This window comes from Schistocerca gregaria, chromosome X, assembly GCF_023897955.1.
Source record: "Schistocerca gregaria isolate iqSchGreg1 chromosome X, iqSchGreg1.2, whole genome shotgun sequence".
Classification (NCBI taxonomy): Eukaryota; Metazoa; Arthropoda; class Insecta; order Orthoptera; family Acrididae; genus Schistocerca; species Schistocerca gregaria.
This window is the reverse complement of record NC_064931.1, coordinates 39,526,923-39,549,677: the sequence shown is the minus strand read 5'-3', so window position 1 is coordinate 39,549,677 and position 22,755 is coordinate 39,526,923. Positions and strand designations below refer to the sequence as shown.

The 22,755-nt window shown below is 39.5% G+C and overlaps 1 protein-coding gene across 4 annotated transcripts in view; it reads right to left on the bottom strand.

Annotated features, from left to right (window-relative positions):
- The window catches only part of LOC126298626 (uncharacterized), a 489,726-nt gene that overhangs the window by 100,016 nt on the left and 366,955 nt on the right, over window positions 1-22,755 (bottom strand). For all 4 annotated transcript variants that reach the window (XM_049990033.1, XM_049990034.1, XM_049990032.1 and 1 more), the window contains one exon: window positions 13,716-13,810. In XM_049990033.1, the coding sequence (XP_049845990.1) occupies window positions 13,716-13,810 (95 nt within the window). The remainder of the gene's footprint in view (window positions 1-13,715; window positions 13,811-22,755) is intronic.

Sequence of the window (22,755 nt, the reverse complement as noted above, 5' to 3'; positions counted from 1 at the left end):
GGAACAATGTGGACTTGATCAAACCGCAGTATTGCCTGTCTAGGCATGCTTGAACTACAGACAACATGAGCCTTTTAGCTCCTTCCTGGTGGAATGACTGGAACTTATCAGCTGTCAGACCCCCTCTGTCTAATGGGAGCTGCTCATGCATCGTTGTTTACATCTTTTGGTGGGTTTAGTGACATCTCTGAACAGTCAAAGGAACTGTGTCTGTGATGCAACGTCCACAGTCAACGTCTATCTTCAGGAGTTCTGGGAACCGGGGTGATGCGAAAGATTCTTTGATGTGTGTAGTTTTTAAATCGAGTATGTCCACTATATTTTAGGCTATCTTTCTAACATCTCTTCTTCATGGAGCAAATACTACAGCCTGGAGCTCAAGAATATGTTTTACCACTACTTTCGGCCTGAAGTCCTGGTTATTATAGAAGTGTGAGACGTTCTTTAGAGAAATAATTGTTTTTTTATTCTAGTCTTTACAGTTTTCTCAGAAATATTGAACTTCTTGCTTGCTGCCTGCAAAGAAATAGTTTTATTCAATACAGCATTGGTCACATTTCTCACATCTTCACTGCAAGAGGCTTGATTTGTTATCCAATTATTGATATTTGGCATGGTGTGTTTAACTTGCAAACACAATACACGTGATGTAGACATACTATACTACCCTGTAAGAATGAAATTGCAGCATAGTAAGTTGATACTCCATGAACCACGGACCTTGCCGTTGGTGGGAAATCTTGCGTGCCTCAGCGATACAGATGGCCGTACCTTAGGTGCAACCACAACGGAGGGGTATCTATTGACAGGCCAGACAAACATGTGGTGCCTGAAGAATGGCAGCAGACTTTTCAGCAGTTGCAGGGGAAACAGTATGGATGATTCACTGACCTGGCCATGTAACGCTAACCAAAACGGCCTTGATGTGCTGGTACTGCTAAAGGCTGAAAGCAAGGGAAACTATAGCCATAATTTTTCCCGAGGGCATGCAGCTTTACTGTATGGTTAAATGATGATGGCATCCTCTTGCGTAAAATATTCCGTAGGTAAAATAGTCTCCCATTCGGATCTCCGGGCGGGGACTACTCAAGAAGACGTTGTCATCAGGAGGAAGAAAACTGGCGTTCTACGCATCGGAGCATGGAATGTCAGATCCCTTAATTGGGCAGGTAGGTTAGAAAATTTAGAAAGGGAAATGGATAGGTTGAAGTTAGATATAATTGGAATTAGTGAAGTTTGGTGGCAGGAGGAACAACACTTTTGGTCAGATGAATACAGGGTTATAAATACAAAATCAAATAGGGGTAATGCAGGAGTTGGTTTAATAATGAATAAAAAATAGGAGTTCGGGTAAGCTACTACAAACAGCATAGCGAACGCATTATTGTGACCAAGATAGACACGAAGCCCACACCTACTAGAGTAGTACAAGTTAATATGCCAACTAGCTCTGCAGATGATGAAGAAATTGATGAATTGTATGATGAGATAAAAGAAATTATTCAGGTAGTGAAGAGAGATGAAAATTTAATAGTCATGGGTGAGTGGAATTCGAGAGTAGGAAAAGTGAGAGAAGGAAACATAGTAGGTGAATATGGATTGGGGGTAAGAAATGAAAGAGGAAGCTGTCTGGTAGAATTTCGCACAGAGCATAACTTAATCATAGCTATCACTTGGTTCAAGAATCATAAAAGAAGGTTGTACACATGGAAGAATTCTGGGGATACTAGAAGGTATCAGATAGATTATATAATGGTATGACAGAGATTTAGGAACCAGGTATTAAATTGTAAGACATTTCCAGGGAAAGATGTGGACTCTGACCACAATCTATTGGTTATGAACTGTAGATTAAAACTGAAGAAACTGCAAAAAGGTGGGAATTTAAGGAGATAGGACATGGATAAACTGAAACAACCAGAGGTTGTACAGAGTTTCAGGGAGAGCATAAGGGAAAAATTGTCACGAATGGCGGTAAGAAATACAGTAGAAGAAGAATGGGCAGATCTGAGGGATGAGGTAGTGAGGGCAGCAGAGTATCAAGTAGGTAAAAAGACGAGGGCTAGTAGAAATCATTGGGTAACAGAAGAAATATTGATTTCAATTGACGAAAGGAGACAATATACAAATGCATTAAATGAAGCAGGCAAAAATGAATATAAATGTTTCAAAAATGAGATCAACAGGAAGTGCAAATTGGCTAAGAAGGGATGGCTAGAGGAAAAATGTAAGGCTGTAGAGGCTTATCTCATTAGGGGTAAGATAGATACCGCCTACAGGAAAATTAAAGAGACCTTTGGAGAAAAGAGTATCACTTGTATCTATATCAAGAGCTCAGATGGAAACCGAGTTCTAAGCAAGGAAGGGAAAGCAGAAAGATGGAAGGGGTATATAGAGGGTCTATACAAGGGCGATGTACTTGAGAACAATATTATGGGAATGGAAGAGGATGTAGATGAAGATGAAATGGGATATACGATACTGCGTGAAGATTTTGACAGAGCACTGAAAGACCTGAGTCAAAACAAAGCCCCAGGAGTGGACAACATTCCATTAGAACTACTGAAAGCCTGAGGAGAGCCAGTCCTGACAAAACTCTACCATCTGGTGAGCAAGATGCATGAGACAGGCGAAATACCCTCAGACTTCAAGAAGAATATAATAATTCCAATCCCAAAGAAAGCAGGTGTTGACAGATGTGAAAATTACCGAACTATCAGTTTAATAAGTCACTGCTGCAAAATACTAACGTGAATTCTTTACATACAAATGGAAAAACTAGTAGAAGCCAATCTCGGGGAAGATCAGTTTGGATTCCGTAGAAATATTGGAACACGTAAGGCAATACTGACTCTATGACTTATCTTAGAAGAAAGATTAAGAAAAGGCAAACCTACATTTCTAGCATTTGTAGACTTAGAGAAAGCTTTTGACAATGTTGATTGGAATACTCTCTTTCAAATTCTGAAGGTGGCAGAGTTAAAATACAGGGAGAAAAGCGCTATTTACAATTTGTCCAGAAACCAGATGGCAGTTATAAGAGTCGAGGGACATGAAAGGGAAGCAGTGGATGGGAAGGGAGTGAGACAGGGTTGTAGCCTCTCCTCGATGTTATTCAATCTGTATATTGAGCAAGCAGTAAAGGAAACAAAAGAATAATTTGGAGTAGGTATTAAATTCCATGGAGAAGAAATAATAACTCTGATGTTCGCCAATGACATTGTCATTCTATCAGAGACAGCAAAGGACTTGGAAGAGCAATTGAACGGAATGGACAGTGTCTTGAAAGGAAGATATAAGATGAACATTGACAAAAGCAAAACGAGGGTAATGGAATGTAGTCGAATTAAGTCGGGTGATGCTGAGGGAATTAGATTAGGAAATGAGACACTTAAATTAGTAAAGGAGTTTTGCTATTTGGGGAGCAAAATAACTGATGATGGTCGAAGTAGAGAGGATATAAAATGTAGACTGGCAATGGCAAGGAAAGCATTTCTGAAGAAGAGAAATTTGTTAACATCGAGTATAGATTTTAGTGTCAGGAAGTCATTTCTGAAAGTATTTTTATAGAGTGTAGCCATGTATGGAAGTGAAACATGGACAGTAAATAGTTTGGACAAGAAGAGAATAGAAGCTTCTGAAATGTGGTGCTACAGAAGAATGTTGAAGAGTAAATGGGTAGATCGCATAGCTAATGAGGAGGTATTGAATAGAATTGGGGAGAAGAGGGGTCTCTGGCACAACTTGACTAGAAGAAGGGACTGGTTGGAGGACATGTTCTGAGGGATCAAGGGATCACAAATTTATCATGCGGTAGCATTCTCGCTTCACACGCCCGGGTTCCCGGGTTCGATTCCCGGCGGGGTCAGGGATTTTCTCTGCCTCGTGATGGCTGGGTGTTGTGTGCTGTCCTTAGGTTAGTTAGGTTTAAGTAGTTCTAAGTTCTAGGGGACTGATGACCAACGATGTTAAGTCCCATAGTGTTCAGAGCCATTTGAACCATCACAAATTTAGCATTGGAGGAGCAAATTTAGCATTAGCGACTAATTTAGCAGTTCAGTATTTGAGGGCAGTGTGGAGAGTAAAAATCGTAGAGGGAGACCAAGAGATGAATACACTAAGCAGATTCAGGAGGATGTAGGTTGCAATAAGTACTGGGAGATGAAGAAGCTTGCACAGGATAGAGTAGCATGGAAAGGTGCATCAAACCAGTCTCAGGACTGAAGACCACAAAAACACAAGTTGATACCTGTTTTAGGTTTGTCTCCTCTCCTACTGCCTTCATGTGTTAAATGTCCTAAGGTGGTAGTGAATAAGAAGCACCTTGACTTTCCAGTGTAAAAACGTCTTAATAGCATTAAACACTCCACATGCCATTGCCACTAACCTATCTATTACTTGGATCATTTGATTTTTTGTTAATTTCTTGGCATGCCCACTATATAACAATATTGCATTATGTTCATGTAATTTTAGACACTTACATCAGCCAGTCAGGGTGAATTTTCCCTCTTGAAACTTGTGAATACGCTCACAGTTGCTACAGAATTTGCAGCACATGTCTTCTACAGATACTAACTTGCTACTAACAGACTGCTGCTGCAACACACTGACAACTATGAAAATGGAAAGTGCATCTTCTCTTCTACCTGCATCAACTCTACTAGCTTTACTCTGTCCCTGGATATAGACAGTTTCTACAAATTCATCTCTAGTATGAAAGGATATCCTGTGGATATTTTAGGATAGTTAAGGCAACTCTATCACAATTTTGCGATGAGGCACAGAAAATCCAATTTTGTTGAAATGGGTATCAAAGTAAAGACTGATACTTGTCAGATGAGCACATGGAAAACATACTTTATATATGCTGAATTTAAAAACGATTCTTTGTCTGTAATAGTTTTTAAGAAAGCAGAACAACATCCATGCCAACCTCAAGTAGGATAGGATTTTTGGGAAGTGCTGAGACGGAATTATCAAGGAAAATTTCCAGAAATACTGAATGGTACTAACTATACCAGAGAGCTTGTATAACCAATAATGGAAGAAGATATCTAGAAACAAAGATTATGTAACTTACCAAGCGAAAGTGTTGGCATGTTGATAGACACACAAACAAACACAAACACACACACAAAATTCAAGCTTTCGCAACCAACGGTTGCTTCATCAGGAAAGAGGGAAGGAGAGGGAAAGACGAAAGGATGTGGATTTTAAGGGAGAGGGTAAGGAGTCATTCCAATCCCGGGAGTGGCAAGACTTACCTTAGGGGGGGAAAAGGGACAGATATACACTCGCACACACACACATATCCATTTGCACATATACACACACAAGCAGGCGTTTGTGAAGGCAAAGAGTTTGGGCAGAGATATCAGTAGGTGAAAGGAATTGTTTGTGAACTGGAAACGGTGGATTTTGTAGCAGCGGTAGTGTTGGAAGCGGAAAAATTTTTTTTGGTTATGGTTTGGAAGTGGGTTACGTATTATTGAGTACATACAGGCGGGATAAAATTGTATAGTAGATTACGGTAAAAAGGAGAAGGTGAATACAAAGTGAAACTACCAAACTCTTTGCCTTTACAAATGTCTGCTTGTGTCTGTGTGTGTGTGTGTGTGTGTGTGTGTGTGTGTGTGTGTTTGTGTGCGAGTGCATACCTTTCCTTTTCTGCTCCTGGGATTGGAATGACTCCTTACCCTCTCCCTTAAAATCCACATCCTTTCGTCTTCTCCTCTCCTTCCCTCTTTCCTGATGAAGCAACTGTTGGTTGTGAAAGCTTGAATTTTGTGTGTGTGTTTGTGTGTCTATCAACATGCCAACACTTTCATTTGATAAGTTACATCAACTTTGTTTTTAGATATATTTTTCCCACGTGGAATGTTTCCCCACTATTATACTCATATCATTAATTTGAACCCAACAATTACGTTTGTTATTGTAACTGTTGCACTTCAAAATCTTTTCTGTCATCTTTCTTGCTCTTTCTGTTTTTGCAAGTCATTTCACTTTGTATTCACCTTCTCCTTTTTACTGTAATCTACCATACAATTTTATCCCGCCTATACACACTCAATAATACGTAACCCACTTCCAAACCATAGCCAAAATTATTTTTTTCAGCTTTCAACACTACCGCTGCTACAAAATCCACCGTTTCCAGTTCACAAACAGTTCCTTTCACCTACTGATGTCTCTGCCCAAACTCTTTGCCTTTACAAATATCTGCTCATGTCTGTATACTTGCGGATGGATATATGTGTGTGTGTGCGCGAATGTGTACCTGTCCTTTTTTTCCCCCTAAGGTATGTTTTTCCGCTCCCGGGATTGGAATGACTCCTTACCCTCTCCCTAAAAATCCACATCCTTTCGTCTTTCCTTCTCGTTCCCTCTTTCCTGATGAAGCAACCGTTGGTTGTGAAAGCTTGAATTTTGTGTGTGTGTTTGTGTTTGTTTGTGTGTCTATCAACATGCCAACGCTTTCGTTTGGTAAGTTACATCATCTTTGTTTTTAGATACAATAATGGAAAAAGGATTTATTTAGCATTTACATCAACTAGGACAGGTTTTGCTGTATGCAAGTTTTGGAAAATTTTCTTTTTTATTTAATTGCAGTTCTCAGGTACGTAAGGGATGGAAGTAATGTGCATTATCCGTTTGTGAATTGTATAAACATAGTTACGTGTGTGATATTATTTTAACTGCCCCTAAATCATATTTTCTGAGGCACAAATTGGGTAAACACACCAAATTTGCTGAAAGAAGTGTGGGAAACTGCCTAAAAGCCACACTCAGGGTCGCTGGTGCACCAGCTGCAATTGTTAATCTGCTTCACAGTTTTAATCCTGGCCTGGCTCCATTTCTTGCCACATAACACAGCATGTTACACTATAAAAGCAGCTAATTGAAGAAAGGAATATAGAACTTAATGTCCCATTGATGACCAGATTATTTCAAATTAATGATATGGTGTTTGAGGGAAATGCAACAGTCATGTACAGTCTGGAGTTGCTCATGATCCAAGGGTTAGAGTTTAATTTCTAAAATTAGAAACATATTCATAAAAAGAATGAGACAAATGGCAATATCAGTGTGAAGGAGGTTCAAGGCGTGATTGGTCTGTAATGTGTATGTTAATATAGCAACACAACAGCAATGGAATAATACATAAAGTAAAGGAAAGGCAAACACTCACTTACAGCTGACTGGTGTGTGCTGCACAGAAACATACAACATACACAAAATTTACAGTAGCTTTCCAGCTATTGCTGTTTCTCTAGTAGCATTCACACAAATAACTATAAAGACACTCAAATGCTCACACACACCCTTGGCGAGACAATGTATTTACAGTTACAGAGTGATACATTTAGAGGTCAGGTGATAGAAGGTACAGTGGCACGTCGGCCAGCTAAAGACCCAATCAACAATCCACTCCTTGGGTGACAGGCTGAGAGTGGTGCTAGGGGTGCCCTAGTGAAAGATTTGTATACAGTGTCTATTACAATTAGGAAAAAAAAACTGACACAGGTGAAAGTGTATGAGAGAAAAGGGAGAAAGAATGGGTGTCAAATGAGAAGTTGTTTGTGTGGAAAGATGTTCTTCAACCTGCCCTGACTGGTATTAAACAGAAAACAGTGCAGACATAAAAATCCATTGGACATGTTAATCAGGAAGCAATGATAAAAATTTGATGACATCCTTTGGAAGTAGTATTCAGGCAGGACACAGTTGAATGGCAAAGCATTTGCCTTGACTCAGCAAAACATTATTCAGCAACCCTGACATAATATAGGGCAGCAAGTGTGCAGTAACTGTTACTGAGTATATAGCATTTTCTGTTAAGTATTATTATATTCTTAATGCAGGGAGAGAAGTTACAGATAAAGAAATTCAGATACTTTATGTTGTAACCGCGACCGTTCTGGTTGCGGGGTGGCCATGAACCAAAGTGCGGCAGGACCAAATGGGAACAGCCCACAAACAAACAAGAAAGAGGATGGACACACACAATGACAGACGACCGAGCAAGACACCAAGAACAGCAACATTCAAGAAGCAATGGGGTCACAAGCAAAAACCTCACGAAATCAAAAACAACCACTCGAACATGAAAACAAGCAAAGTAAACACGATGTCTGTAAGCGAGACATTGAGAGACTCACGCAAATATCAGACCACCTTGCTGAGAGAGAGGCAGGCACTTAAATACATGACAGGGTACATCACTATTGGCTGCTGGGACCACGTGCCCCGCAGTGGCGCCCTCACATTATACGCTGGCCAGGATCACGTGCAGTCGCGGCTTATGGCATGATGGCTGCAGAGACCTCTAGTGGTAATCAAGTTCCTTGCCATCTGGCACGGATTTGAAACCCACGTCGCTTACTACCTGACCTTTAAAGCTAGAGGAGACAGAAAGGTGATCAATCCAATGTATAATCCTTCTCTCTGAAATGAAAAATGGTGATGTTAATTTAATCTTGGATGCTTATGGAATGAACAAACTTTTCCCCTGTAATGTAATAGGCACAATATCTGGAAGAATTTTTAAAAAAGTTCTAAGATGTTCAAATGTTTAGTGATAAGGGTATACACGCAACCCAATGGTAAGTCCTGCTGCATGAGTTACTTCTGAGAGCCATGTGTGACAAAATTATTTCACTGTTGTGCAAGACACATGAGACAGGAGTAATAACTTCAGATTTCAGGAAGAATGTAATAATTTCAATTCCAAAAATGCAAAAGGCTGACAGGTGTGAATACTATCAAACTATCTGTTTAATAAGTCATGATTACAAAATATTGACATAAATTTTTCACAGAAGAACAGAAACACTGGTAGGAGCCAATCTTGGGAAAGATCAGTTTTGGTTCTAGAGAAATGTAGAAAGGTGCAAGGCAATACTAAGCCTTCAATTTACCCAACAAGATAGGGCGAAGAAAGGTAAATCTATGTTTAAAACATCTGTAGATTTAGATAAAGTGAATGACAATGTTAACTGTGCTATAATACTTGACATTCTGGAAAGTAACAGGGGTAAAATACAGGGAATGAAAAGTTATTTATAGCTTGTACAGAAACCAGACTGCACTTATAAGACTTGTAGGACATAAGAGGGACACAGTAGTTGGGAAGGGAGTGGGGCAGGGTTGTGGATTACCTCTGATGTTATTTAATCTGTACATTGAAGAAGCAGTAAAGAAAACAAAGGAGAAATTTGGAAAGAGACAGTACATGGAGAAGAAATACAAATTTCAATGTTTACTGATGACATCGTAATTCTGTCAGAGATGCCAAAGTATTTGGAAGAACAACTGAATGGAACAGCCAGAGATTATAAGATGAATACCAACAAAACTAAATTGAGGCAATGTAATGTAGTTGAATTAAATCAGGCAATGCTGAAGAAATTAGATTAGGGAGCAAGAAACTAGAAGTAATAGATGAGTTTTGCTATTTGGGCAGTAAAATAACAGATGATTGCTGAAGTAGAGTGGGTATAAAATGCTGACTGGCAATAGCAAGGAAAGCACTTCTGAAAAAAGAGGAATTTCCAGGGCCATTGTCACCAGCATCCAATGGCACAACAATGCATATTTCCTATTATATTTTAATCATTAAATTGGGGATAGAACTCAATTATCATGTTTTGTTCTCAATTCTTTTAACAGTAATTGAGGACAACAAATGCTTATTTCTTTATTTTTCTTATTTTTTGTCATCAATTTTTGGAACAGGAACATTCTGCTGAACATTTTAAACTAGAACTCAATTGAATATACCAGATCAACCATATCTGGCATGAATTACTTATTTCATTACAAGAAAACGGACTAATAAGGGTGTGGAACTATTTTCTGGTGTGTCTTAATTTTCCCTTGAATTTATAAATTATGATATACTGATTGGAGGCATACCAAAACATCAAATTAGGTCATCTGGATAACTGTGGTGTTATTTTGCTTCTGTTTCAATTGAAATAGTTTAAGAATGAGGAATAAATATCATCATTTTCAGCATCTGGCAACCTAGTTTGTGAATATGGGCTCAATTAACCACAGGAAATAATAACAGAACTAAAAACATCAACAGAACCACGCAATACAACTGACACTTGACAAACGATCTGCAGAGACAAAAACAAAAAGGAACACTGAGGGAGGTATAGTATCACATCGCAAGATGATCACAAGTGAGTGCACATGCCCTTCTCCAGCAATCGACAAACATGAATCAAAGTCATCTTTGTTTCCATTTCATATTCAATGGCCACTGATTTAGTTTTAAATTAGGTACAGGAATGTGTTTACTTTTGTAAAAGTAAGTAAAAACTCATTATTTAACTGTTCTGTCTGACTTTGAAAACAATTCAATGTCTTAATTTTTCCTCTTTTTCATTTTTTCTTCCCACTTGCTCAATTTTTTTTCTGTTTGATCTGAAATTAATTTTTGCCATCCTATACCACACCTAAAATTTTGCTGCCCTAGTTGGCCACCTAGTCTTGCCTAATGGTAGAAATGGCTCTGGGAATTTCTTAAAATCTAATGTCAATTTAAATGGTGGGAAGGTATTTGTCCAGAGCATAGCCTTGTTCATAAGTGAAACATGGATGATAAGCAATTGGCAGAAAATCCTAAGAAATTTTGGTCCTATGTCAAAGCGGTAGGTGGATCAAAACAAAATGTCCAGACACTCTGTGACCAAAATGGTACTGAAATAGAGGATGACAGACTAAAGGCCGAAATACTAAATGTCTTCTTCCAAAGCTGTTTCACAGAGGAAGACTGCACTGTAGTTCCTTCTCTAGATTGGCGCACAGATGACAAAATGGTAGATATCAAAATAGATGACAGAGGGATAGAGAAACAATTAAAATCGCTGAAAAGAGGAAAGGCCGCTGGACCTGATGGGATACCAGTTCGATTTTACACAGAGTACGCGAAGGAACTTGCCCCCCTTCTTGGAGCGGTGTACCGTAGGTCTCTAGAAGAGCGAAGCGTTCCAAAGGATTGGAAAAGGGCACAGGTCATCCTCGTTTTCAAGAAGGGACGTTGAACAAATGTGCAGAACTATAGACCTATATCTCTAACATCGATCAGTTGTAGAATTTTGGAACACGTATTATGTTAGAGTATAATGACTTTTCTGGAGACTGGAAATCTACTATGTAGGAATCAGCATGGGTTTCGAAAAAGACGGTCGTGTGAAACCCAGCTCACGCTATTCGTCCACGAGACTCAGAGGGAAATAGACACGGGTTCACAGGTAGATGCCATGTTTCTTGACTTCCGCAAGGCGTTTGACACAGTTCCCCACAGTCGTTTAATGAACAAAGTAAGAGCATACGGACTATCAGACCAATTGTGTGATTGGATTGAGGAGTTCCTATATAACAGAATGCAGCATGTCATTCTAAATGGAGAGAAGTCTTCTGAAGTAAGAGTGATTTCAGGTGTGCCGCAGGGGAGTGTCATAGCAGTGTTGCTATTCACGATATACATAAATGACCTGGTGGATGACATCGGAAGTTCACTGAGGCTTTTTGCAGATGATGGTGTGGTGTATCGAGAGGTTGCAACAATGAAAAGTTGTACTGAAATGCAGGAGGATCTGCAGCAAATTGACGCATGGTGCAGGGAATGGCAATTGAATCTCAATGTAGACAAGTGTAATGTGCTGCAAATACATAGAAAGATAGATCCCTTATCATTTAGCTACAAAATAGCAGGTCAGCAATTGGAAGCAGTTAATTTCATAAATTATCTGGGAGTACGCGTTAGGAGTGATTTAAAATGGAATGATCATATAAAGTTGATCTCGGTAAAGCAGATGCCCGACTGAGATTCATTGGAAGAATCCTAAGGAAATGCAATCCGAAAACAAAGGAAGTAGGTTACAGTACACTTGTTCGCCCACTGCTTGAATACTGCTCAACAGTGTGGAATCTGTACCAGATAGGGTTGTTAGAAGAGATAGAGAAGATCCAATGGAGAGCAGCGCGCTTTGTTACAGGATCATTTAGTAATCGCGAAAGCGTTACGGAGATGATAGATAAACTCCAGTGGAAGACTCTGCAGGAGAGACGCTCAGTAGCTCGGTTCAGGCTTTTGTTAAAGTTTCGAGAACATACCTTCACCGAAGAGTCAAGCAGTATATTGCTCCCTCCTACGTATATCTCGCAAAGAGACCATGAGGATAAAATCAGAGAGATTGGAGCCCACACAGAAGCATACCGACAATTCTTCTTTCCACGAAGAATACGAGACTGGAATAGAAGGGAGAACTGATAGAGGTACTCAGAGTACCCTCCGCCACACACCGTCAGGTGGCTTCCAGAGTATGGATGTACATGTAGATGTAGAATTCAGACAAGAAGAGAATAGAAGGTTTTTAAATATTATGGTATAGTAGAATGCTGAATATTAAATGGGTAGATAAAATAACAAATTCCAAACAGAATTGGATTAAAAAGAATTGTATGGTACAGTTTAACTAAATGAAGAGATTGGTTGATACGACAGATCCTGAGGTATCATGGAATTGTCAATTTGCTTATGGAAGGAAGTATGGGAATAAAAATTGCAGAGGGAAACCAAGGCTTGAATACAACATGCAGGCTCAATTGGATGCAGGTTGCAGTACTTACACAGAGATGAAGAGGCTTGCCCAACATACACTAACATAGAGAGGTGCATTAACTCAGTTTTCAAACTGAAGACCACAACAACAGCATTGGAGAAGCAGCTGTCAGTATCAAATTCTGCAGTATTGTCTGAATGTGTCTCTGTGTGAATTCATTCACAAGCTAGGCAAAAAAGTTCTAGAGAAAGAAGTTGTTGGAAAAGCAATCTTTGTGCATGACATACTGATACTGATAGCAATGTCACCATGGGAGGAGCTTGTAGACACCCTAGAGGAAGTGCTAGAATTATGGTCAATGGAAAAAAGTCCAAAACCAGAAAGAAAGAATAGGCAAGACTTATGCAGGCACATAGTGTGTGATGATGGGTCTAAACCAAGTTAAAGAACATCAGAAATTTCCTTGTTTTTAGATGCAAAAAGTAGCTGAGAGGATTTCTCAGTCAGTGTGAACTCTAGAGGGAGGCTGTGAAGGACCAGTTATTAAATAGCACTACCTACCTATGCTACTGAAAGACTAGTATGTCTGGAAATGAAAAGAGTAAAGCAACAAGGCTTTTGAGGATATAAAACAATGGGCAGTGAAGTAATGAGGTCCTGTCATACTTGGTGCCATAGAGCACTTAAGAAATGGGGAAAACATTACACATTAATGAAGCACGATACCCCAACCTTCCAGTGAAGCTTTATTAAATTTCATTATTATTTGCATGATACATATATCTCTTCATAATGCCACAAATGCCTCACACAATGGCTGCTGTACCTATAGAAATGTGATTCATCAGATACCACCCATGCAGAGAAAATGTAGAGCCTGGTTTACTCAGCATGAGACGTTGAGTAGTAGAGAACATGTATGTAGGCCATAAACCAGCTAAAATATGGTGTTTTAGCTTAATTTTTTGTCAGTCTTATCACAACATCTTAGACAATGATATTATCAATAAACACATAGTTTTCTCTAAACCAAATCAGAATAAAAGTCTCCAACATTAAATAAAATTGTATTTTACATGTTAGAGTAAAATCTGCAACATGAAAATGAACATTCATTTATATACTTCATACCTTTCATGTACACAATATTTTCTGATGTGGGAGATGTCATTGCTTGCCCTGAATGGACCCGACATTCAACTTTCTGACTGCCATTGATTCTGTATCTGAAACATGTAATAGCTAATCAGAGGATGGGCTACACATTTGATATTACAATGTGAATTTCAAAATAATGAAGCCTGAATGAATTCAAGTGAAAGATTGACAAGAAAAGAATAACAAGATTATGTAACAATATATTCATTAAACTGCAGAAAAAATACAAATGATGAACATTAGATATGAGGCAGTGAAACAGCCTCTAAATAAAATGGATGCTCACACAGGTTTACTTGTAATGTAGCTTAGTTTATCCTTACTTTGATAGACCAAATAAATTCATATGCTCAACATTGACTTGTAAGTGAACCATGTGCAAAAATTATAAGACAGATGTGTCAATACCATCAAGTTGCATACATATTAAAATTCAGTACCAGAGGGTCTTCATAAGAATCTGTTCCATGAATTTATTCATTTATTTATATACATTGTGCCTTTCTGTTGGTGTATGTGAGATGTAAGAGTGTGGAAGGAAGTGATATGCAAAGTTTATAAATCCACAATAAAATGTCAAGCAATTGTTGAGAATAGTCATGGTAATAACAATATCATTCATGTATGAGAGTGTAATATGTTCTGTTAACTCCTAAGAGACCTGAAATGCCATCTTGATATAGCTGTATTTAGGTTTTTAGTTTACGTCTGGCATATTATTTTTACCTTGTATTCTGTGTGCACTGCATAGATTTAAGCAAGAAGTACCTTCGCAATACAGAATGAATCTTCTACCTGTAAATGGTTCAAATGGCTCTGAGCACTATGGGACTAAACATCTGAGGTCATCAGCCCCCTAGAACTTAGAACTACTTAAACCTAACTAACCTAAGGACATCACACACATCCATGCCCAAGGCAGGATTCGAACCTGCGACTGTAGCAGTTACGCGGTTCCGGACTGAACGCTTTAACCGCGAGACCACTGCGGCTGGTTCTTCTACCTCTACATCTATGTTTTACACTTACATTCAACAGTGTGCTGTTATAAAACTGCCTAAGAGATGACAACATTGGACTGGGCCTCTGACCCATACTCACATATTTTGCACCCAACTGTTTTACCGAATGACCTATATAGGCATGTCAAACAATCTCTACCTGCCAATACATCTTACCTCATTTCCAAATTCAACAGAAACTCTGCTATTTTTCTTGATGATCTACCTCTCCTGGAAGCAGCGATTGGTGAAGAATGACTTAGCCACAGAATTGGAATATTTTGCCATATGGACTGGAAGCACACAATTTTAATCTATCAGGGAGTTTCGTAACAGTCTACTCTTCACTGTGAAGTGAAAACTTCATCTGGAAAAAAGCTCTTCAATTGTGGTTAAATCATTCCCTACCATGTCCTTTCCACCAGCAGTGCTAAGCACGTTATGTGGCAATAAGGTGTTCTGAGGAATTTGGAAAGTAGGAGATGGATACTGTCAGCCTGAAGTTGTGTGACAGGTCATGAAATGTGGCTGGACAGCTCAGAAGCGTGCCTGGATAGTTCAGTTGATGAGAAGCTGGGATTGGGTTTTGAGACCCAATCTGGAAGGCAATTTTAACTTGTAAAAGAATTTTATATCTTTAATATATTTACATTTTGAGTAATATTGCCTTAAAAGAGCAGTGTGTGGTATACTCTTGTATTGGTGCTTCTCAATGCTATTCACAATCAACCCTCCTTTACTCACGTGGAACTTCGTGACATGGTCACTTACATGGATGACAGGTGTCATCCAAGAAGCAAGTGGTCTATTTGTATACTTCAAATGGTCTTAATGACTGATTTTATGATTTGTTATTAAATCTAAATATAATACATTTAATATTCATACACAGCATTTTAAACAGTTTGACCATTCGAAGAACAATATCTTCAGCTGAATTAGTGGCATTACATGGTCCCTCTAGTTGCTTACCGATGTACGGTTCTAAATTCAAAGTGTAAGCTGTTTTTACATCAACCAAAGCAAACACTTTTAACCCATACTTTACTGGTTTGCAAGGGATATATTGCATGAATGGAATGAACAGTTTCCTCTAAATTCAAAAAGCTGTTTGTCAACAGTAAGATATTCACTAGGCGAAAAATATTTTTGGCAATTGGTCGTGAAAGGTTCAAGTACCTCTCTGATAGGAGCCAACTTGTCAGTCTCAATGCGAACACCTCTATCAAGGATATTATCAAACCTAAGACATCTCAACAGAAACCTGAATCGGTTTTCACTTATGCATAAATAACATGATTCCAGTCCGTTTCTCTTTGAGTTATCCCACAATTTCAAAATACTCTTCCTAGAACATCTCAAAGATCCACACAGATATAACAAACCAATGAAAGCTCTGATATCTATCGCATCCCTTTCCCCAGAGAAGTTACCATGAACTTCACTGATGGATATATTAATGCATGTTGTGATAATGCTTATTATGTTTTCATCCAAGAAAAAAATTCAGAATTTCTATTTCTGTCTTTTTTATACGAGCTTGATTTTATGGTAAAGGCAAATGCATAATAATATTACAAGATCTGCTTCTAACAATGGTAGGATATTTATTTTTCCTACATTTACTTATTCCACCTTTCCCTAAAAGAAATGCAACCTCTTGAGTTACTTCTTTCTGTGACTCATATTCATCATTCTCTGGTACTTCTTGTTCTGTTACTGAATCGTGACCTCTTTCATGAACACAGTCCTCAGCCTCTGAGTCAGTGCTATCACTGTGAGCATCTTCATCACTCAGCTCATTGAACCATTCCAACAATACATTAGGATCTCTACTAAACTCTGTCCAAGGTTTCTTTGCTTTTGACATTTCTTCCACAATCTAAAAATAAAGAGAATACTAGGTAACACGGAAGGTAACTGCAATCAGTTTCAATAAGCCCAAATTTATGCACATGAAAGATCAATTGAATCTTGGAAAGCAATAAAGTAATACAGACATACTGGTTCATGGTGTGGGTTCCTGTAGTCATGTCCTAGTTCATGAACCACGGGCAACGTATGAGTGGCCAAGTAAGTAGTCCCGACAGTCGGGATACCAGTTACTTTGGAATAAGGGTGGGCATCTCGGACATATTCTGAGTCGTGGTCTCCTTTGTGCTCATACGGCAAAGACTACCAAATCCACCGGTTAGTCCCTCAATCGTTAGGGGTAAAACTCAATGGGACTCGGGGCAAGTAAGGCTAGCAATCTGATTCCCTGATATTTTAAATATGATGCTGGCAACAATCAGAGCAAAATACCTCGGACCTTTGAAGGTGACGGAGTCCAACGTCTAACTGACAAACCAGGGACTCCTAAGATACGACTCGGCAAACAAATGGTAATGAGATGGGGAGCTATTAATATCAATGGGGACTACCCTGGGAAGAAGGTAGAGCTGGCAGAGGCTGCAAATAAGATGGGGCTGGACGTTTTAACTGTTAGTGACATTTGGGTAAGGGGTGAGAAAGAAGAGGAAGTGGGAGAATACAGGGTCTACCTGTCAGGAGTCAAAGCAGGAATAGAGCAATGGGGTGTAGGGCTTTACATCAGGAAAGAAATGGAACCAAGCATAGTTGCAATAAGGTATGTAAATGAACAACAGATGTGGATAGATTTGACAGTGTCTAGCAAGAAAATTAGGAGTGTGTCAGTATATTTGCACTGTGAAGGGACAGATCAAGATAAGATGGATAGTTTTTATGAAGCACTCAGTGATGTAGGACAAGGACGGTGTTCTGCTCATGGGTGATTTTAATTCCAGGATTGGAAATCGAACAGAAGGGTATGAAAAGGTTATGGGTAAATTTGGAGAGGATATGGAGGCCAACAGGAACGGGAAACAACTCTAGGATTTCTGTGCCAGTATGGGCTTAGTAAGCACAAACTCCTTTTTTAAACAAAAGAACATTCACCGGTATAGTTGGGAAGGCAAGGGAACCAGATCTGTCATTGACTATATAATAACAGATCAGGAATTCAGGAAGGCTGTGAGGGACACACGTGTATTCAGGGGATTCTTTGATGACACTGATCATTATTTAATCTGCAGTGAAATTGGGATTGTGAGGCCGAAAGTGCAGGAGGTCATGTCCATATGTAGGAGGATAAGAGTGGAGAAACTTCAGGATAAGGAAATCAGGCACAAGTACATAGCAGCAATCTCAGAAAGGTACCAGTAAGTTGAATGTAGTCAATTACAGTCATTGGAAAAGGAATGGACAAGGTACAGGGACACAGTACTAGAAGTGGCTAAAGAATGTCTTGGAACAGTAGTGTGTAAAACTAGGATGAAGCAAACAGCTTGGTGGAATGACACAGTCAATGCAGCCTGTAAAAGGAAAAAGAAGGTTTATCAAAAATGGCTACATACTAGAACTCAGGTAGACAGAGAAAGTTATGTTGAAGAAAGAAACAAAGCCAAACAGATAATTGCAGCATCCAAGAAGAAATCTTGGGAAGACTTTGGGAACAGATTGGAGACTATGGGTCAAGCTGCTGGAAAACCATTCTGGAGTGTAATTAGCAGTCTTCGAAAGGGAGGTAAGAAGGAAATGACAAGTATTTTGGACAGGTCAGGAAAACTGCTGGTGAATCCTGTGGATGCCTTAGGCAGATGGAAGGAGTATTTTGAAGAGTTGCTCAATGTAGGTGAAAATACGATCAGCAATGTTTCAGATTTTGAGGTAGAATGGGATAGGAATGATGATAGAAATAGGATCACGTTTGAGGAAGTGGAGAAAATGGTCAATAGATTGCAATGCAATAAAGCAGCTGGGGTTGATGAAATTAAGTCGGAATTCATCAAATACAGTGGAATGTCAGGTCTTAAATGGCTACACAGGATAATTGAAATGGCCTGGGAGTCAGGACAGGTTCCAGCAGACTGGACAAAAGCAGTAATCATACCAATCTTTAAACATGGAAACAGAAAAGATTGTAACAACTACAGAGGTATCTCCTTAATCAGTGTTGTGGGTAAAATCGTCTCAGGTATTGTTGAAAGGAAAATGGGAGTATTAGTTGAGGACCAATTGGATGAAAATCAGTGTGGGTTTAGTCTTCTTACAGGTTGTCAGGACCAGATCTGTAGCTTACAGCAAATAATGGAGAAGTGTTATGAGTGGAACAGGGAACTGTATCTATGCTTTATAGATCTAGAAAAGGCATATGACCGGGTTCCTAGGAGGAAGTTATTGTCTGTTCTATGAGATTATGGATTAGGAGGCAAACTTTTGCAAGCGATTAAAGGTCTTTACATGCATAGTCAGGCAGCAGTTAGAGTTGACGGTAAATTGAGTTCATGGTTCAGAGTAGTTTCAGGGGTAAGACAAGGCAGCAACCTGTCTCCACTGTTGTTCATATTATTTATGGATCATATGTTGAAAACAATAGACTGGCTGGGTGAGATCAAGATATGTGAGCACAAAATAAGCAGTCTTGCATATGCGGATGACTTAGTTGTGATGGCAGATTCGACTGAAAGTTTGCAAAGTAATATTTCAGAGCTAGATCAGAAATGTAAGGACTATGGTATGAAGATTAGCATCTCCAAAACGAAAGTAATATCAGTGGGAAAGAAATATAAACGGATTGAGTGCCAAATAGGAGGAACAAAGTTAGAACAGGTGGAAAGTTTCAAGTACTTAGGCTGCATACTCTCACAGGATGGCAACATAGTAAAAGAACTAAAAGCGAGGTGTAGCAAAGCTAATGCAGTGAGCGGCTCAGCTACGATCTACTCTCTTCTGCAAGAAGGAAATCAGTACCAAGACTAAGTTATCTGTGCACCGTTCAATCTTTCGACCAACTTTGTTGTATGGGAGCGAAAGGTGGGTGGATTAAGGTTACCTTATCAACAAGGTTGAGGTTATGGATATGAAAGTAGCTAGGATGATTGCAGGTACTAGTAGATGGGAACAATGGCAGGAGGGTGTCCACAATGAGGAAATCAAAGAAAAACTGGGAATGAACTCTATAGATGTAGCAGTCAGGGCGAACAGGCTTAGATGGTGGGGTCATGTTACACGCATGGGAGAAGCAAGGGTACCCAAGAGACTCATGGGTTCAGCAGTAGAGGGTAGGAGGAGTCGGGGCAGACCAAGGAGAAGGTATCTGGATTCGGTTAAGAATGATTTTGAAGCAACAGGTTTAACAACAGAAGAGGCACCAATGTTAGCACTGAATAGGGGATCATGGTGGAATTTTATAAGGGGGCTATGCTCCAGACACCAGTCATCCGCGTGTGCTCTGTATCCACAATCTGAAACAAAGTAGGTCTCATCATCATCATCATCATCATCATCAGCATTAAAGACTGATTATGCCTTTCAGCGTTCAGTCTGCAGCATAGCTCCCTTATAAAATTCCTCCATGATCCCCTATTCAGTGCTAACATTGGTGCCTCTTCTGATGTTAAATCTGTTGCTTCAAAATCATTCTTAACCGAATCCAGGTACCTTCTCCTTGGTCTGCCCCGACTCCTCCTACCCTCTACTGCTGAACCCATGAGTCTCTTGGGTACCCTTGCTTCTCCCATGCATGTAACATGACCCCACCATCTAAGCCTATTCGCCCTGACTGCTACATCTATAGAGTTCATTCCCAGTTTTTCTTTGATTTCCTCATTGTGGACACCCTCCTGCCATTGTTCCCATCTACTAGTACCTGCAATCATCCTAGCTACTTTCATATCCGTAACCTCAACCTTGTTGATAAGGTAACCTTAATCCACCCACCTTTCGCTCCCATACAACAAAGTTGGTCGAAAGATTGAACGGTGCACAGATAACTTAGTCTTGGTACTGATTTCCTTCTTGCAGAAGAGAGTAGATCGTAGCTGAGCCGCTCACTGCATTAGCTTTGCTACACCTCGCTTCTAGTTCTTTTACTATGTTGCCATCCTGTGAGAGTATGCAGCCTAAGTACTTGAAACTTTCCACCTGTTCTAACTTTGTTCCTCCTATTTGGCACTCAATCCGTTTATATTTCTTTCCCACTGATATTACTTTCGTTTTGGAGATGCTAATCTTCATACCATAGTCCTTACATTTCTGATCTAGCTCTGAAATATTACTTTGCAAACTTTCAGTCGAATCTGCCATCACAACTAAGTCATCCGCATATGCAAGACTGCTTATTTTGTGTTCACATATCTTGATCTCACCCAGCCAGTCTATTGTTTTCAACATATGATCCATAAATAATATGAACAACAGTGGAGACAGGTTGCTGCCTTGTCTTACCCCTGAAACTACTCTGAACCATGAACTCAATTTACCGTCAACTCTAACTGCTGCCTGACTATGCATGTAAAGACCTTTAATCGCTTGCAAAAGTTTGCCTCCTAATCCATAATCTCGTAGAACAGACAATAACTTCCTCCTAGGAACCCGGTCATATGCCTTTTCTAGATCTATAAAGCATAGATACAGTTCCCTGTTCCACTCATAACACTTCTCCATTATTTGCTGTAAGCTACAGATCTGGTCCTGACAACCTGTAAGAAGACTAAACCCACACTGATTTTCATCCAATTGGTCCTCAACTAATACTCCCATTTTCCTTTCAACAATACCTGAGAAGATTTTACCCACAACACTGATTAAAGAGATACCTCTGTAGTTGTTACAATCTTTTCTGTTTCCATGTTTAAAGATTGGTGTGATTACTGCTTTTGTCCAGTCTGATGGAACCTGTCCTGACTCCCAGGCCATTTCAATTATCCTGTGTAGCCATTTAAGACCTGACATTCCACTGTATTTGATGAGTTCTGACTTAACTTCATCCACCCCAGTTGCTTTATTGCACTGCAATCTATTGACCATTTTCTCCACTTCCTCAAACGTGATCCTATTTCCATCATCATTCCTATCCCATTCTACCTCAAAATCTGAAACATTGCTGATCGTATTTTCACCTACATTGAGCAACTCTTCAAAATACTCCTTCCATCTGCCTAAGGCATCCATAGGATTCACCAGCAGTTTTCCTGACCTGTCCAAAATACTTGTCATTTCCTTCTTACCTCCCTTTCGAAGACTGCTAATTACACTCCAGAATGGTTTTCCAGCAGCTTGACCCATAGTCTCCAATCTGTTCCCAAAGTCTTCCCAAGATTTCTTCTTGGATGCTGCAATTATCTGTTTGGCTTTGTTTCTTTCTTCAACATAACTTTCTCTGTCTACCTGAGTTCTAGTATGTAGCCATTTTTGATACACCTTCTTTTTCCTTTTACAGGCTGCATTGACTGTGTCATTCCACCAAGCTGTTTGCTTCATCCTAGTTTTACACACTACTGTTCCAAGACATTCTTTAGCCACTTCTAGTACTTCGTCCCTGTACCTTGTCCATTCCTTTTCCAATGACTGTAATTGACTACATTCAACTTACTGGTACCTTTCTGAGATTGCTGCTATGTACTTGTGCCTGATTTCCTTATCCTGAAGTTTCTCCACTCTTATCCTCCTACATATGGACATGACCTCCTGCACTTTCGGCCTCACAATCCCAATTTCACTGCAGATTAAATAATGATCAGTGTCATCAAAGAATCCCCTGAATACACGTGTGTCCCTCACAGCCTTCCTGAATTCCTGATCTGTTATTATATAGTCAATGACAGATCTGGCTCCCCTGCCTTCCCAAGTATACTGATGAATGTTCTTATGTTTAAAAAAGGAGTTTGTGATTACTAAGCCCATACTGGCGCAGAAATCCAAGAGTTGTTTCCCGTTCCTGTTGGCCTCCATATCCTCTCCAAATTTACCCATAACCTTTTCATACCCTTCTGTTCGATTTCCAATCCTGGCATTAAAATTACCCATGAGCAGAACACCGTCCTTGTCCTTTACTCTAACAATTACATCACTGAGTGCCTCATAAAAACTATCTATCTTATCTTGATCTGTCCATTCACAATGCGAATATACTGACACAATCCTAATTTTCTTGCTAGACACTGTCAAAT